This window comes from Myripristis murdjan, chromosome 16 (genome assembly GCF_902150065.1).
Source record: "Myripristis murdjan chromosome 16, fMyrMur1.1, whole genome shotgun sequence".
NCBI lineage: Eukaryota > Metazoa > Chordata > Actinopteri > Holocentriformes > Holocentridae > Myripristis > Myripristis murdjan.
Window position 1 is genome coordinate 23,441,376 of NC_043995.1, and position 16,063 is coordinate 23,457,438.

At 40.5% G+C, this 16,063-nt stretch overlaps 2 protein-coding genes across 2 annotated transcripts; one reads left to right on the forward strand and one right to left on the reverse strand.

Annotated features, from left to right (window-relative positions):
• Nucleotides 1-725: 725 nt before the first annotated feature.
• Nucleotides 726-4,198, forward strand: LOC115373756 (uncharacterized). Its single transcript, XM_030072293.1, has 8 exons — nt 726-900; nt 1,233-1,343; nt 1,461-1,545; nt 1,681-1,865; nt 2,278-2,371; nt 2,467-2,602; nt 2,849-3,088; nt 3,902-4,198. Exons 2-8 carry the CDS (start codon nt 1,272-1,274, stop codon nt 3,957-3,959), a joined length of 870 nt encoding a protein of 289 aa, XP_029928153.1. The 5' UTR covers nt 726-900; nt 1,233-1,271; the 3' UTR covers nt 3,960-4,198.
• Nucleotides 4,199-5,622: 1,424 nt separating this feature from the next.
• zc3h12aa (zinc finger CCCH-type containing 12Aa) lies at nt 5,623-14,579 on the reverse strand. The gene is made up of 6 exons (XM_030072290.1): nt 14,503-14,579; nt 13,313-13,785; nt 12,304-12,443; nt 8,765-8,999; nt 8,452-8,558; nt 5,623-8,240 (listed from the first exon to the last, which is right to left on the reverse strand). Exons 2-6 carry the CDS (start codon nt 13,696-13,698, stop codon nt 7,192-7,194), a joined length of 1,917 nt encoding a protein of 638 aa, XP_029928150.1. The 5' UTR covers nt 13,699-13,785; nt 14,503-14,579; the 3' UTR covers nt 5,623-7,191.
• Nucleotides 14,580-16,063: the final 1,484 nt, after the last annotated feature.

Consider the following 16,063-nt stretch of genomic DNA (forward strand, 5'->3'; position numbering starts at 1 on the left):
ATACAGTATGTCTGACAATCCATAACTGTCAGTGAGAACAGTATATAGTATAAATAGTAAAGTCTTTATATCCATTTTTACTATTCTTTCTTTTTTATTATATGGTACAGTATAGGCTTACCACAGTGTAATTGCTGCCATAATCTCAACATAACATTTTAAAAACAAACATTATTGCAACAATGCCATTTCTTGAAATTCCTTAAAAATGGGATTTCTTTGAAGATTTATTTTATTTTATTTTATTTTATTTTATTTTATTTTATTTTATTTTCAGAGGGCAAAATAAAATTTGACAAAATTTGACAAAATTTGCCTTGAATATTGAACATTATATTATGTAAAACATGCCCTAAACATTGAGAGAATATCAATTAATGAGCACATTTTAATGTAAATGTCTTCATCTTAAAGGGACAAAAGAAAGAAAAGAAAAATATATTAAACTGTGGGTAAAAAAGTATTGTACATATTGATGGAAAAAGTAAACAGCAGCTCAGTCATTCATCAGCAGTGTAGCTGGTGCCACTCACTCAGGCGGACAGACCATGGGGTTCAGCAGAATGAATGAATCCTCCGGGTTGACACTAGTATTGCATGTGGAAGCTCATTCACTCTGTTCATAAATGATCAGGCTCACTGGACCAAATTAAGCAACCAGGATGCAAATGGAGTGGAGCTGCATGTCTAAGAAGATTAGATGAGATTTACCTGCCTCGCAGTCGTCAGCAGCAGTGTTCACACGGACTCGGTGCATAGCAACAGGTCAGTGCGCCCTGAGCACAACATTAGCATTCACCATGGACTAGGACTGAGGCCCACTGAGCAGAAATGGGAGCTCCTGTTTCCCCGTGACTTGTGATTATTTCTCCCCGTCCATCAATCAAGCCTCTGGCAAAGGTTGGTATCTGTCCTATCCTGTACTGCCTGTATAGCTTTTAATAATAAGCGTGCATGTGTAGGCCTTTGGGTTTGTTCGTGCACATGCTCAGTGTATAATGCAATGGCATGGCAGCATCCACTTGTTTAGAAGCCTAGAGCAAATTTTCCAGTCTACAAACAAGTCCAGTTGACCTCGATTCAACTCTGTGTGGAAACTCATGACCTGGATGGCTGAGAACCTCCAGAGACAAGCCCACAGCATTTTAATGTGGAGACCCATTACCATTTTAACTGTACTATCTCACCACTGAGGTCGTGCTTAAAACACAGTAATAACTTTCATTCTTCAGTCAGAGAACAGCAATGTGAGTTGAACGTGCTCCGGTGTGATGGCATACATCCTGGGGTCTGTATTTACGTGGACATTCAAGGGGATACTGTGCACCTGCAGGTTCCTTTGGGTGAGTGCGTTATTTTAAATTTATCAACTATTTTGAAATTAAGGCACACTACCAACAATCAGCTGATTAAAGTTAGCAAGTGCACAGTACCAACAAGCCATGTTTTCCTCATTATAGATATGTCCTTACAATGCGATCAAATTCTTACCACGGAAAAAGCCTATTCTGGAGGACACAAACTACCAGCCAAAACAATTTACAGGTAAAGATATGCAGTACCTAACAAAATAAGACAAAGAAAGAACCAGACAGGTGTAATCTTCATTTTCAAATAAAAATTCTGATTTACAGTTATTTATCTAGTATTTAAATGTACTTATTTTACTTGATTTGTCAGGTTGTGAACGGAAAGCGAGTCCCGCCATACCTGGCAGCCCTGACCGTACAGGTGTCCTTCACGACAGACTGACCAAAACTGAGAAGGAGATCCTGTCTCTAAAGACCAGGATAGCCTGTGAAAAGGCATCATGGGAGAGGAGGTTTACAGAGCTGCAGAGAAAACACGAAGAGCTATGCAACCAGGTATGTGTGTGTGTCTGTGCATAGGTGTGTCTGTGCATGGGTGTGTCTGTGCATGGGTGTGTCTGGGTTTGTGTGTGTGTGTGTGTGTGTGTGTGTGTATGTGAGTGTGTGTGTGTGTGTGTCAATTTAGAGCAAAGATCTCCGTCTTAACATGTCATTTTGTCTCATATTCTGTCTTATAATTTTGTTTTTCTTAAAATTAGTGCAGTGCCCATTAAAACACACCTGTTCAAATAGGGCCGATTGCTTGGCCTCCAGCGCTGCTTACAGCTCTCTGGAGAGCCGCTCTTCCTTGGCTCCTCAGCAATACACCCACCGAATGTGAGACTAAATGACTTGTTAAACTCGAGATTTTCTTGCAGTGTTTGTGATTGCTATTTAACTAAATGTTTTTTGTTTTTTTTATACTCAGCTTGTCTCAGAAATTGGAATTTTGAAAGTGGTCAACTATGACAACAAAGGAGAGATGGAGGTGGACAATGGAGAATTATCTGATGAAAGCTCAGGTAAATCACAATCAACCGGATTCAGCTCTTTCTGAATTGTTTGTGTGTGCCTTTGACTTTCATAGCACTTTCAACTAATATTCTCAAATTCACAGGCAGTTCATCACGAATAATAGGATCTGAAGGGTCATCAAGAGGCAACACTTGTGCAAACAGCTTGTCGGGCAGCCAGTTATCATTATCATCAGCATCAAGCTCCAGGTCGTCCTCTGCCCATTCTTTAACCACCAGGTATCACTCTTATAGATCTTCATTGGTCCTTTAAAAAACATTACTACTGTGTTGGAATATTCCAAACTTTGGAGTTAGGTATTGTTGATAAAGGAAGTAGTGTAACTTCTTCAGACATATCAGTGGTCTTTCTGCTGTTAACAAAATCACCGTGAAATACCTATCTTCATTATCACCATCTCTGTTATTTTATCACCCACTGTCCCACACAAACTGTAATGATGAGTGAACTCTGTCTTCTGTCAGTGTGGGTTCATGGAGGACGTCCCATGGGCCTCACCGGGTTTTTGTCCCCCATTCCCCTATGGACTTGCAGCTGGGTCACCGGGTCAGAGTCATGCTGCCGTCTAGTCGGATTAGCACAGGAACTCTTCGCTTTCTGGGCCACCTGCAGGGGGAGCCAGATCTCCACCTGGGGGTGGAGCTGCAAACACCTGATCATGGCCTGCAAGATGGCAGCCACATGGGACACAGCTACTTTGAATGGTAACTGATATCATTCCCTTGCTATGTGAATACAAGCAACCAGTAGCTTCCTCATGTGCCTTTGTGCAAACATTTTCACATGAAGAACGCTGCACAGGGAAGCTGTTAAACACATGAGCACACTCTTAAATTCACTAAGTGGTGCTTAACTTAGCATTGTATGTTCTGTCCTTGAGTAAAAAAAAAAAAAACACTTCTTTGAAAGCTGCAATTACGATGCATGCATTCTTCAAACCACAGCACAGATTTATAAAATACATCAACCCTATTTTAGCTTTCTGCATGTTCTATCTTAGGCTGCAGTAGATGTAATCCATCTGTTGTTAGACAGTTATTCCTGAGGGCAAGGGTTAAATGTGTAACATCATATTAGTCTCTCTGTGAATGAAGGCATCCTTCTACAGCCCTCTGGTGTCTAACAGTCACATAAAGCCAAGGCTTCCAAATACCAGACATATTTCAGCTCTGCAGAGGCTGAGCTGAATATGCAAATCTCAGCCTGAGGCCAACTTGGGAGACTCATATTACCACACTTCAGATGTGAAGGGTGGATTCATTTGCCCAAAGTGATAACAGCTTTCAGTTATTATGGTATAAAGGGGATTTTAAATCTAATCCTATGTTCATAAATTAATGCAGCGACATACAGCAAGCACATAAACTACTCATATGTAAACAGACCTTGTATGAATTGTCTTTTGAATCAGGTATTCAAGGATTTTTAGTCTCTTATGTCAGGGGGGTTTTGATTTTAAGACTCGAAACATGTCTACCATATTAATGTCTTGTTACTTCTGCCTTTGTCCTGTGCAGCAAGCCTGGATATGGTGCCTTTGTACCATTCAACAAACTGCTGATGGCCTGGGAATGATAAAAACACAGTCACATGGAAACTAGCAGAGCAGCCTATCTGGATGTATCAACAGATTAGAGGAACAACTGAATGCAAAACACCGGTTATAGTCATGCATCTGATCCAGCTGTCTGAAAACTACAGTGGGGTAAAGCTCATGTCAAAGCAAGCACTAACAATACATACATGTCTTTTAAATATGTGAACAGATATAAATTCAAGTGTTATTCACAATAAAGTATTAACATTTCGGTAAACTTAGTTCTACCTTTCTTCTTCTCTGCAAAACACAGAGATAAATGCATTTTCTAAACTAAAATGTAAATCAAGCAAAAGCTTTGCAGGGAAAATTTCAAAGTAACATATAAGTTGCATGAACCTGTTGAGCAAAGAAAGCTTTTGTTCCTTTTCCTTTTCTTTCATTCTTTTTTCTTTCTGTTTTTTTTGCTGAAGGCAAAGGTGACATTATGTATATTGAGTGACACTTAATTCACAGCTTTTGCCTGAAGGGATTTTCACTCCTCACACAGAAATGTATCTAGGTATATCAATGTCAGAGCGTCTTCATATTCCACGCCTGCCAAAACACACTATGTTTATGACTATGTAAAGGTCATATACGGATGGGACCTGTCTGCCTTGACATTGACAGAATTTGACTCAACTTGAGTGTGAAGGAATTACATGATGTTGCCAATTGTGGAGACAAATTACCTCTCACGAATGCAGAAATAATTCCAGACATGTTTGGAAGGTGTGGATGTTTGTTTCCATTTGAAAAGAGTGGTGAACAGGTACCTTTAGCAAGACCTGAATCACCTGTGTTCAAGCATTTCTGGGAAAAGTAGAACCAGAAATAGATTTTTACTGGATTCCAACCTTGAGATGACTTACGAGAATGGCTTTATCATCTCATGAGTAACAGCATGAGAGTTTCCAGTTTCATTTCAAAAGGACTCTGATGTTGGAGGATTGCATTACATCAATATTACTTCCTGTTCATTGGAATCTCCCCCACTTGCTGATAGTGACAGTCTGTTTGGCTTGATTACACAGAAGTTGGTGTAGCCAAATCAGGATATTGCACATAGTTGTGTTTTTGCATATTGGGCATTACAGTTTTGAAACAGGACAGATGAATAACAGTTAAGCATGTGCATCCTAAAGATTGTCGATGTTGGGTAAGACCGACACTTCACTTTGAAAATAGCTCACACTCTTACCATCAGTATGAGGAAGAATGCCCAGCAGGAGGGAAATGTGTAGGCTTTCATGGAGGCTTCAACTCAGCCCAGTGCTGATGTTGGTACCGTCATTCTATTGGATCACTAGTAAAAGTATTTTTGTATTTTTTTCTCTATCAAATCTCCAAATGCAAACAGAACAGTCATAGGTTAATTTTAAAATTATGCCACTGTCCATTCAATACCACCACCACCAGTAGCCACCAGGATTGCTCAAGTCATGTCAGTCTGACCATGCATTAAAGGTCACCAGCACAGGCACTGATTTACACACACATGCACACACACACACACACACACACACACACACACACATTAACACAACCCAGGCTTATCTTTTCCTTCAGACACATAACCTCTAAAAAAAAAAATGAAAAAAAGGGGGGGAAAAAAAAGAAAAACAAGTTACTGAAATGTTCAAGCCAGCAGCGTGAGTCGTGGAACTGACAACTCAGTGTTTTTAAAATCCCTAGGCTATTGCTCATTTTTGAGAAAAAAGGGACAAGTCTGAGCGTGGGAGGGCAAACCTGTTCTGATATGTATCCAAAGCTAGTGTGGTGTGAAATTTGGACCATATTGTATAAGAGCATGAGATAACACCACCATACTAAATAAAGAACTATTATGAAATTCTTTCCTTGATTCACCTTGATAAATAAGTAGATGAATCAGTGGACTTTCTCTTAAATCCACCAAAAAGCTATAGTGCCGATAGTTTACACTGTATAAACATATATGATGTAGATTCATACAATTTGAGACATGAGGCATTTTATTTATTTCTACAAGCATGATTTTCCATCAGTGTTTACAGTAAATACGTATAAACCTGCATCATATTCCCTTACAAATGGTGTCTTAGAAAAAATCTGCATGTTCATGAGAACTTATTTCCTTTTTTCCTCATCACCAAAAACCAAAACAAAGACAAAACCTTAAGGTCTTCATAAAGGCAATTTAATCTTGGTACCTGGATATGAAGCACCTTAATTTATTAATTTAGATTTCACATTTCTGTTAGACCAGGATGCCGTTACTGAGAAATACAAAGAACACCTGCCTACACACACACATGCTTCTTTCCAATATTGAAGCATTTGAACATTACTGGACAGTCCAGTACAACAAGGACAATGTTAAAATGTATCCAATCTGAAGTTTCCTGTGTACAGTGCCGCAATGTTAGCTTACAGCATGAATTATTCAAAGGATGTTCTAAGGCACTGATATTGCATTTACAGATAGAGGTGATGGCATTTTGGAATTGTATAAATTCCCTCTGCTGCCGTCACAGTACTGTTGTCAGATTGCTGGTTGAAGTAAAACTTAAATGCTGTCTTGTTGATTAGGATCCTCTGCTAGATTTATACCCACTGAAAGCCCTGGTTAATAAACTACTAATAAAATACTCCTCTTGAAATACAGCATACTGTAGCTTATCTTATATGGAGATATAAAACTGGCAAAAGCAAGTGCTGACACACGTCTGCAGAATGACAATGTGGCGACTGAGAAAAAAGTGCCACTTGATACAGTAATTCCTTATTGCATGAGAACTCAATTGTACACAGAAAGCAGATAAAATAAAATTTGACACAATATGCATCAACAGTCAAAACTCTAGAAACTCAGTCACATGGCTGTTGACAGTCATCTAGAGACACTTTTCACCCACAACATGGATGACAAGATCCAATTTGACTAAAATGTCATACAAATGTATACAGTTATGAATAGATTAACATCATAATTGCATATCCATCAAGGCACATTACATTACAGTACAGTGGAACAATTTCTGGGGAAATGCCTTTTTGAAAAACAAAACAAAACAAAACAAAAAACATCTTGGCCATATGTTTCCAAATCATTTAACTTTACGTACTACTGAAGCCTCTCACAAGATTTTTAAGATACTGGATATCATAAAATGACGCTGGATATAACTGAGGTCCTTAATTTGATGCAAGACAAGGCAAGACTAGGCGAGTAATAGCAAATAAGAGTCATCTGAAAATCCCTCCCTGAGCCTTAAGGTTGAGGATCTCCGCTGCCAATTTCTGTGCATCCATCAGGTGTGGGAACATTTCCATGACTGTATCCACCTCATGTGGGTTGAAGATGGCTTGCAGCTTCTTGCGGAGCTCCAACTTTTCTTCATCACAGGCAGTGGAAGATGGCTGTGGCTGGGCCCAGGACGAATGGTACTGATGGTCCCTATAGGAGTAGTGAGGGCTATGGGAGGGTGAGGAATGGCTGGAGCTGGGGAGACTGCAAGATGTCCTGGCCCGGGGCAGCCCTTGGAAGGGATCTGACCAGTACTTTGGCTGATGATGGTGGGGTTCACTATACTGGAGGTGGCTGGGGAGGCTGTAGTGGTGTGGCATACTGGGAGGGTACATATGGGGAGGGTAGGTATCATATCTGTGTTGACAGCGGGAGTTTGAGTTACTATGATGTTGCTGGTGAGCTGCAGATGGCACTACATGGGAACAACACCTACAAGATGGGGCGTTGTTGTTCCTCTCCAAAGGCATGGAGGGGTTTCTGGGTCCAATTGGAGCAGGTTGCTGCTGGAGCCTCGTCATGTGGGAGTTGCTGAGAGTGTGTGAAATGTCAGAATACTGGCTTTCATAGGAGCCGAGGCCTGAATCCAGGCACTCATGAGAGATGCTGGCATAAGGGTGATTGGACATGGAGTGCTGTCCAGGCCACTCTTTCTGATGCAGGCCTCCTGTTGTGGAACCAGATGCATTATTCTGACTGATTCTGGCTCCATCCCAGTACAGTTTGTTCTCACTAACCTGACAGGGGCTTAAGGAAATGTGCTGATCCAGGGACAGCCTGTGCTCCATTTCTAGAGGATGTGTATAGGTGATATGAGCAGGGCCAAGATCAGATTGGGGATCTCTTGGTGATGATCTGGAATTTTTGTCCTCTTTTAGAGTGGATATCCGAGCTTTCTCTCTCAATTCATCCGCCAAGGAGAGGTGGGAGTGGGTTGCTCGTTCTGGATGGTAGAACTTACATTTGATGCCATAAGTGCACTTTTTGTCTGAGTAAAACAGACATGAAAACATATAACAGAGTCATAGGTTAGCTCAGCTGGAAACCACAGCCCTACCTCAGTCAAAACATCTGAAACTGGAAAGCCTGAATCAACTCTGTAGTACAAAAATATGTTGTGGTAGAAAGGGTTCTTTCATTTTCATTTGAGATAAGAATTATTTGTAGCCAATCTAAGATCTGTGATAATCATCCCTTACCATAAGGACAGAGTTGTCTCCTTTGCTCTACAGGCAGAGGTTTTTTCCTAAGGAAGTTGTCAAGACTGGGACCATGGCGTCCCAGGGGGTCATCTGGGGGCATGAATCTGGACAGAAAACAGAAATGACAGTTTCATGTCTGCCACTCACATGTGACACATACACCGGGTATTATGCATGCTGTTCCCTTATCATTATGTCTACACTCTGCTGCAATATGCCCTCTGGACCCAAGTGCTGGACTAACCAGCATTCATGGGTCGAAAACATGCAATCTGTCAGATTTAGGTGCAGAAATAGGTTAACCACTTACTTGTCATTTACAAATGAGTACATAAGAAGCCTCTCCTCAATGCATTTCTTCCACTCGGGTCTCTCTCCTTGGAGGTCACGGTAGGTGTCATTGGAAACAATCACGCCATCTGACTCATACGCCAACTTGACGATAAACCGGTCGTCATAGCAGACGACCCGCTTACCCCCAACACGACGTGATGGGGTGAAGACCACAATCTTCTTTTTCTCAAGCTCCATCAGGACATGTTGATCTGAAAGGGCAAGCATTAATTTCTATTCATCATGCAGTTTTGTCAGTATGGAGTATGTACAGTTTTTAATTTCCAGTAGATATTTTTATATTGTATTTAACACTTTAAAGATAGTTTCTATATTGAATCTCTATGTTAACAGTTGCATGTCAGGTATTTCATTTCCACTTATGTGTTAAGTGTGTAAATTTTATATCATACACATGTTGCATTACATAACATAACATGCATAACATTATATACCTTCAACACTATATATAACCAAACACTCACACTATGAAGACTACAAAGCTAACAGCACAGAACACATATCAAAAGACCCAACAATCAATGACAGAGAACAAACGAAACCAGTGAAGGTTTTACATAACCTGTGCAAACACCACCAACAATGAATATGTCCAGTGTGGATGTTTTATCATATTACAGTGCCTACAAATTTAATAAAGGAAAACATAATACATGCACCTGTGTGTGCACAGTGTTTTAAACAAATTAGAATTGAAATGAAATGAGGCATTGAAATCGGTATGGATAAACAGGAGCCTAGGTTACTTGAAAGCCGGCCTCAACTAGTCATATAAAAGCAAACCATTTTTCACAGGCTGTAACAAAGTGCTTCGGCTTTTCTGGGTGACTGTCACTTAATGCTTGATTGTCAGCACTTATGCACACTCTGCAAGTAAACTAGGTGTGGAAGAAAAACACAGCTGTACTTCCTGCTGGGGATTTCCCAGGAATGACTGCAGGTTTGCTTTTACTTCCTTGTGCGAGGATTAAAAATACAACCTTTGGATTATGCCACCTATAATTCAAAGTTTCTATATCGTGAAAGCCACAGATAGAAGGCAATCACGCATCATGCAAAACAATCATCCAACTATTTCTCGCTGTTAAGTTAGTATGAATACCTTGCAAATATGAATGCATGATGACTGAGTAGAGAGTAACTTCTGTGCTTACAGTCACAATATTAACCTAGATAGATAAGTACACAGAAAAATCCTAAGAACTCAGCTGCCACAAATGTAAATATGGGCACACTGACATTCATTATATTCCACTGGAAGAGGCTTGATAAGCACACCATATCAACATTAAAAAAAATACAGCAAATACTGATGTAATGTCTTTATATTAACAAGTGCCTGGCTACATACATAAAGATAATTTTGTAGCCAATGAAGTAAACTCCAGCTTATTCATAGGCAAGCAGGAGGTAAACAGTGGCATTACAAATATAAACACAGATAAAGTGTATGAATGAATGAATGATTATTTTATGTTTGTGGCATGCCATGAAAACCATGGCCAAACCACATGGTATTACAATACCCACACACACACACACACACACACACACACACACACACACAAAACACATATTAAATTATACTTCCTGCATTTGGCATTCAGAGAGCAAACAGTTAAGATGATAAATCATTATTGCCTTCCGCATGCACATTTCCATACAATAAAAAGAGACTATCTGTACAGCAACTACTTCTTAATGCGGCAAGGAAGTTTAGTAGCACATTAGCCTGTGTACACATTAGCTGGAGCTCAATATAAATCTATATTCTGACACTCAGGTTCACCGGGAGCTCTGATCTTCCGTTTTTGCCTCCTCATTCATGAGTATTGCATTCACAAAATGACTCTCAAAAACATAGTTCTTACCAAAATATGAACAAGTTACAAACATGACTCAAGGAGTATCAAAATGAGGAGGGGTCAGTCAAATGTTTTTTTTTTTGTTGTTTTTTTTTAAAAACTGACTGCTAAATTTTCAATGTTTGAATGAGGAATTGGAGCTGGTGCTCTGGAAAATGTGAAATGTAAATTTGGTGAACAGGATCTAGGCTACTTTGTCATTCAAACAGTCACATTTTGAAAATTCAGCGGTAAGAAAAAGTACGACCACCACTTCCTTGTGTGATACTCTTTGAGTTATGTTTGTAACTTCTTCATGTTTTAGTTGGGACTATGTTTTTGAGAGCCGTTTTGTGAAAGCGATACACGTGAATGGGGAGGCAGAAACAACAGAAGATCTGTGCTCTAAAGAAATGAAGCTGAGTGTCAGAATATAGACTTTCACCAAGCTCAAGAGCATATACAGGCTGCTGTGTTACTAAACTTCTGGGTCACTTAAATGTCCATGCTTTTTCCAGGAAGTCTCCAAGTGCAACTTTCTCACAAAGATTTTCTACTATTTCAAAATCCTCAAGTGAAAAACAGCAATTGTTTTTGACCTTATCAAATAAAATGCTATTTAAATTAAAAAAAACAACAGAAAATACAAAAGAAAATGTAACTCTCTTTAAATTTCTTGTAGATCTCATAACTGACATAGTCATTCTTGTTCATCAGTACCAAAATAACGTCCAGTTTTCAGATGCACAGGCAAGATATCACACCTCAACTGGGCCCAAATAGATCTTTTCCTCTTCAATAAATTAAATTTGACATAGTTTTCAGCACAAAACAACTCTTTCCTAAACTAATTTTCACTGACTCCAGATTTCCACATGCCATCTTTCTTGAAATCTCCAAAAATAAGTCTTATTATTTCCTTAATTAATTCCTTCATGATATGTCAGTTTATTTTTTAAGTTAAGTCTTAACTTCATGATATGTGCTCCCTCACAGCCTACACTCTGGAACAAGGTGTGGACATACTCTGCCCCGGGACTCCCCGTCTGTGTATTCCATGTTTTAATTTTTTTTTTACACAGTGTGCCATTATCCATACTCACTTATCTGCTCCACAATGTGCTAACACAGGCAGCCCAGCGTACCTCACAAGGCTCCTACCCCATGTCTCTAATAACTGCTGCAGTCGGGGCAAAACTGTTCACACCTCGAAAAAAATCTCATTCCCTGTGTTTCATTGCAAGCAAAACTCAGAGGACAGTTTTCCTGTCATCTGGTATGGACCATCATAAGAACATAGCAGACTGGAGATTTAGTGGAAACAGAGCTGCTCTGGAGGCGGAAATAATGTTATTGATCCACTTGAACCTCGATGGACAGAGCCAAACAATGTTTTCCTGGCAAAGTGTCAGATTTAAGCCCAGTGAAAAACAGGCAAAAAAGGATATGATATTAACAGAAAAAATGTTAAGCAACCACACAAATTACTAGTTAGCCTAGACACATGAATGAATGAAAAAAAGAGAACTAATTGCTATGCATATCTGGTTATTTGGTCATGCCCACTGAGATTTAACTTCACCAATAAGCTCTGCTCCCAGGAAATACTTGCACAACTAAAACTCCAATTTTGCACAGCCTTAGTCATTACCTGTGATGGGGGCATCAGGTCTGGGCTGCTCCTTGCGCCAACTTGGGACAAACACGGTAATGCTGGTGTGACCTCTGTCAAGGAAGAAATTCACTGCCAGCTGGATGCCTCGGCAGGAGAACACTTCCTTATTGCCATGACTGGAAAGAAGCAGGAAAAGAAAAAAAAAAGCTTACAAATCACTGTAAATGACTAATCCAAGTGCTGCCTTGAAAACCTGTGCCTACATCCTGCAATATTGCACAACACTCTGAACCCAGCTGAAAATCGTGAAACAAGACCTTTGTGTACTTTTTCAACTCACTAGTAATGAACTCACGTGTCACAAATGCACAAACACAAGATGTGTCCCATGATCACATTTTAATGCCGGGTTTGCTCATACTGGTAAGGCAGCAGACAACTGCAATTACACAGTTGATATACACAAACACCTCATGCGCTTTTAAATATTCCCTCTGAGTGAACTTCCCTCAGGGTGTCTTCATGTAAGTAGAGACAACTACACCTCTGCTTATGTCAACTGAGAGGTGGAGATTTGGAGGCTCTAAGATTTGCATACTGAAGTGGTGACCTTAGCAAGGGCATGCACAGACAGATTTCTAAACGCCCTTTTGAAAACTCAAAGGACATGACAATTTATGAGAATGCAGCTTTCAGTGTCGGAGTTCAATGACAACATGACAGTGAGTGATGATGGTAGGGTAAACTATGTTATTTTATCGGTCTTTTACCAGTCTGTGTTAGAGGACACCACAATATGCAGTAAAAGCAGTAGATTTTGTGACCTGGTCTTCACTGATTTTGCTGAACGTAACACATTTCTTGTGTTACTGTTGGAATGCCTCTTTATTTTGGAGTGGCTGGGGATTTTTTGGCAAATATGTTCAAGATGACCTTTCACACAGAGGGAAAGTCTTAGCTATGACTTCAGTGAAATTGCTCTATCATCATCCAGTTAATTAAAATAAAATCTTTGAATTGGACTTTATTGGACATTGGTGTTTACCTCATGGCCACATTACTGCCATCGATGACAATGGGTTTCAGTTCAGTCTCTGCATCCCTTCTGTCCTCCAGCTGCGATGATGGTAGCGGAGTGTCTATTTGGGGTCTGAGAGCCCAACTGGGAGCTGGCGTCAGGTCGGTCTGGCCCATGCTCCTCTCATCACATTCGGGATTGGGTATGGAGGGTCCGGTGCTGGCCCTGCACCGAACCAGCTCTCCAAGCACTGAGTTTGTGTCTGTGCTTAAGCCCAGCTTCCTCAGGGCAGCCGTCACCTCTGTCGAAGAGTAACCCAGTTTCCTGAAGAAGTTGACTCTGAGCTGGAGTTCCTCATTATCTGGTTCCAGCTGGACTGGAGCCGAGCTCTGGCTGGGGAATGCCTGATCCATTCTGGGGCACCTGGGCCTCTTTTCTGCACTTGGTCAGCAGCGTAGGCGACTTACTGCATCTGCCTCACAATAGTACTCATGGCTGGACTAAACAGAAATGACATTAAATTAGAAATAAATGTCTGTCTCATATAATATGCCAGATTTTCCTCATCCCCTAAGCACAGACACAATCTAACACTCTCATAATGTTGTAATTAATATCTTCTCACACTCCCCACTCACATATTTCAACTTGTGTATGCTCTTGACAGTTTCCCCCAATTGTTATGCTATTCTGTATACCCTTACCTTTGCTGTATTCTGTTACTTCTGTTGCTTCAATGACCCACTTTTCCCCAATAGGATCATTTACGTTTCATGTTTTAGGTTAGGTTAAGCATTATCTCTATCTTGCAAGTCTGACAAATCTACCAGCTTACATCTGAAACTCATAAGAACTGAAAAGGCGAATGTTGGCAGGGGAAATAACAATTAGAATTCAATATCACGCTTAGTGACCTATTCTATTAATAAGTTTAGCCCACTCAGCTTTGAAATCAGAGTAAAACAGAGCTGAGCAAAACAGGAAGAAACGCCGTACTTGCTTTTACGAACAAATAAGACAGCATATGTAGTTAGTGGAGCGACTTGAAAATTCCTCACTACCTTAGAGAACAGTTACACCCAATCTACCGACCTTGGTAGCCTGTGTAGCGTAGCCTACCTGATACAGGTGACAAGACACGGCTTTCCATTTTCAGAGCAAAGTGGAAGGTTACATTATATCTTAACAAACACATGGTAGCCCACACGCTAACTTACCTTCTCTGTTCTATGCTGTCTGCTGTCGTGTCCCATTTATCATACTTTGTAAGTCCTCTGTTTCGGTGCCCGGTAACTTTGACACGGTGCTGACTTCATGGCACCTCCCTCTCCTGGAATATGATTTCCTCCCGTCTGCCGCTGCGTGAAGCCGTGCAAATTTGCATACATCTGAGATAGGAGATAGCGCACACTCTTCCCCTTCAGATTTCTGACACACTGTCACATTACCACACTGCCACAAACCTTTTCCTGTGGAATTTACAAATCATGTATTGTGTAGTGCACGGCCTAAATGGTTGGGGGGGGTCGTTCACCACAGCAAAAAGCTCAGGTTTGAATCCCTGGATGCTGAGGTTTCCTTGAGCAAGACCCTGTGAGGAGAAAATTTCCGCCTTGTAACATTGCGCGTAAGTTAAATCATATATAAATACACACTTAATTGGCTGCAAGGTGTTTCTAAACGCAGTGGTGCTTTACTAAAGCTGGAGATCATTTGGCTAATATTTAAAAAAACTAAAATAATGTGTAACTTGTAGTCTGAAAATGTAAAGGCTACACAGGAGTTGCGCTCATACTTTTGTCCGCTAGATGTCACCCTTGTTACATATTATCCTGCACAAGAGGCCCACTGTTGTGCAGCTCTTTTCACATGGGAGAAAAATAATAGAACTCCATGGTTGCTGCTCTGTGGATGGTTATGGCTTGACTATGCTGGTGGTGAGGTTGTGAAGTTGTTATGTTGTGTGTGTGTGTGTGTGTGTGTGTGTGTGTGTGTGTGTGTGTGTGTGTGTGTGTGTGTGTGTGTGTGTGTGCGGGCACGGCACAGCTCTTTGTGTACAGGGGGTTAATGGCACGGTCGAGTTGGGATCATACAGCGTAGAGTTGGTTAACGGTACATACAGAGCTGAGTTCCGGAGAGTGGAGAAAGTAATCAGGGCCGGTTGCCAGGCGGCTGCCTCTTCTGAGGGCCCACACTACTGGTCCCAGGTGTCTGCAAGGCCCGATATTACTGCAGGGCAATGAGCTGCAGTCAGCAACGATGAGTAGGGGCAAATGCACACACGTTCAAGCACAGATGGAAAGACACACACACAAACACACACACACATATTGCACATAAATTCACACCATACAGGCTCACTATAGCCACCAGCCATCTAAGTAACCACTGAGAGGCTTTCTATGTAGGAGAAGGTCCAAACCAAGAGCTTTCTATAAGGGTATTATGAAAAAAATAAAAAAATAAAAAATAAATAAATAAATAAAAAAATCAGCCCTATCTTGCTTCACACAAAGAACATTTATTTAGATTTCTTTTTCTTGAATTCAATTTGTAAAATCTCTATTTAGGATATTGTAGGCTACTGTTGAGTGTATTGTTTTGTAATTTATGGCTAGGTTATATTGGCAGGCACTACTGAAATCCAGAGATCCAGGCAATGCCATATTGTGTTCATGCAAATCTTGAAGCTCTTACTTACTAAGTACCTCAGATTGGATGAGATTAGTGTAGCTGGGTAGTCTGAACATCAAACACCTATTTCCTTAAAATCTTTGG

What these genes read in the sequence shown, in the direction of transcription:
- LOC115373756 (XM_030072293.1), top strand. Translation starts at nt 1,272, where the DNA reads ATGGCATACATCCTGGGGTCTGTATTTACGTGGACATTCAAGGGGATA. An exon ending in GCCCATTCTTTAACCACCAG is followed by an intron (nt 2,603 to 2,848) that starts GTATCACTCTTA and finishes GTCTTCTGTCAG; the next exon opens with TGTGGGTTCATGGAGGACGT. An exon ending in GGACACAGCTACTTTGAATG is followed by an intron (nt 3,089 to 3,901) that starts GTAACTGATATC and finishes TGTCCTGTGCAG; the next exon opens with CAAGCCTGGATATGGTGCCT.
- zc3h12aa (XM_030072290.1), bottom strand. Translation starts at nt 13,698, where the DNA reads ATGGATCAGGCATTCCCCAGCCAGAGCTCGGCTCCAGTCCAGCTGGAA. An exon ending in GGCAGTAATGTGGCCATGAG is followed by an intron (nt 12,444 to 13,312) that starts GTAAACACCAAT and finishes GCTTCTTTCCAG; the next exon opens with TCATGGCAATAAGGAAGTGT. An exon ending in GAGACAACTCTGTCCTTATG is followed by an intron (nt 8,241 to 8,451) that starts GTAAGGGATGAT and finishes TGTTTTACTCAG; the next exon opens with ACAAAAAGTGCACTTATGGC.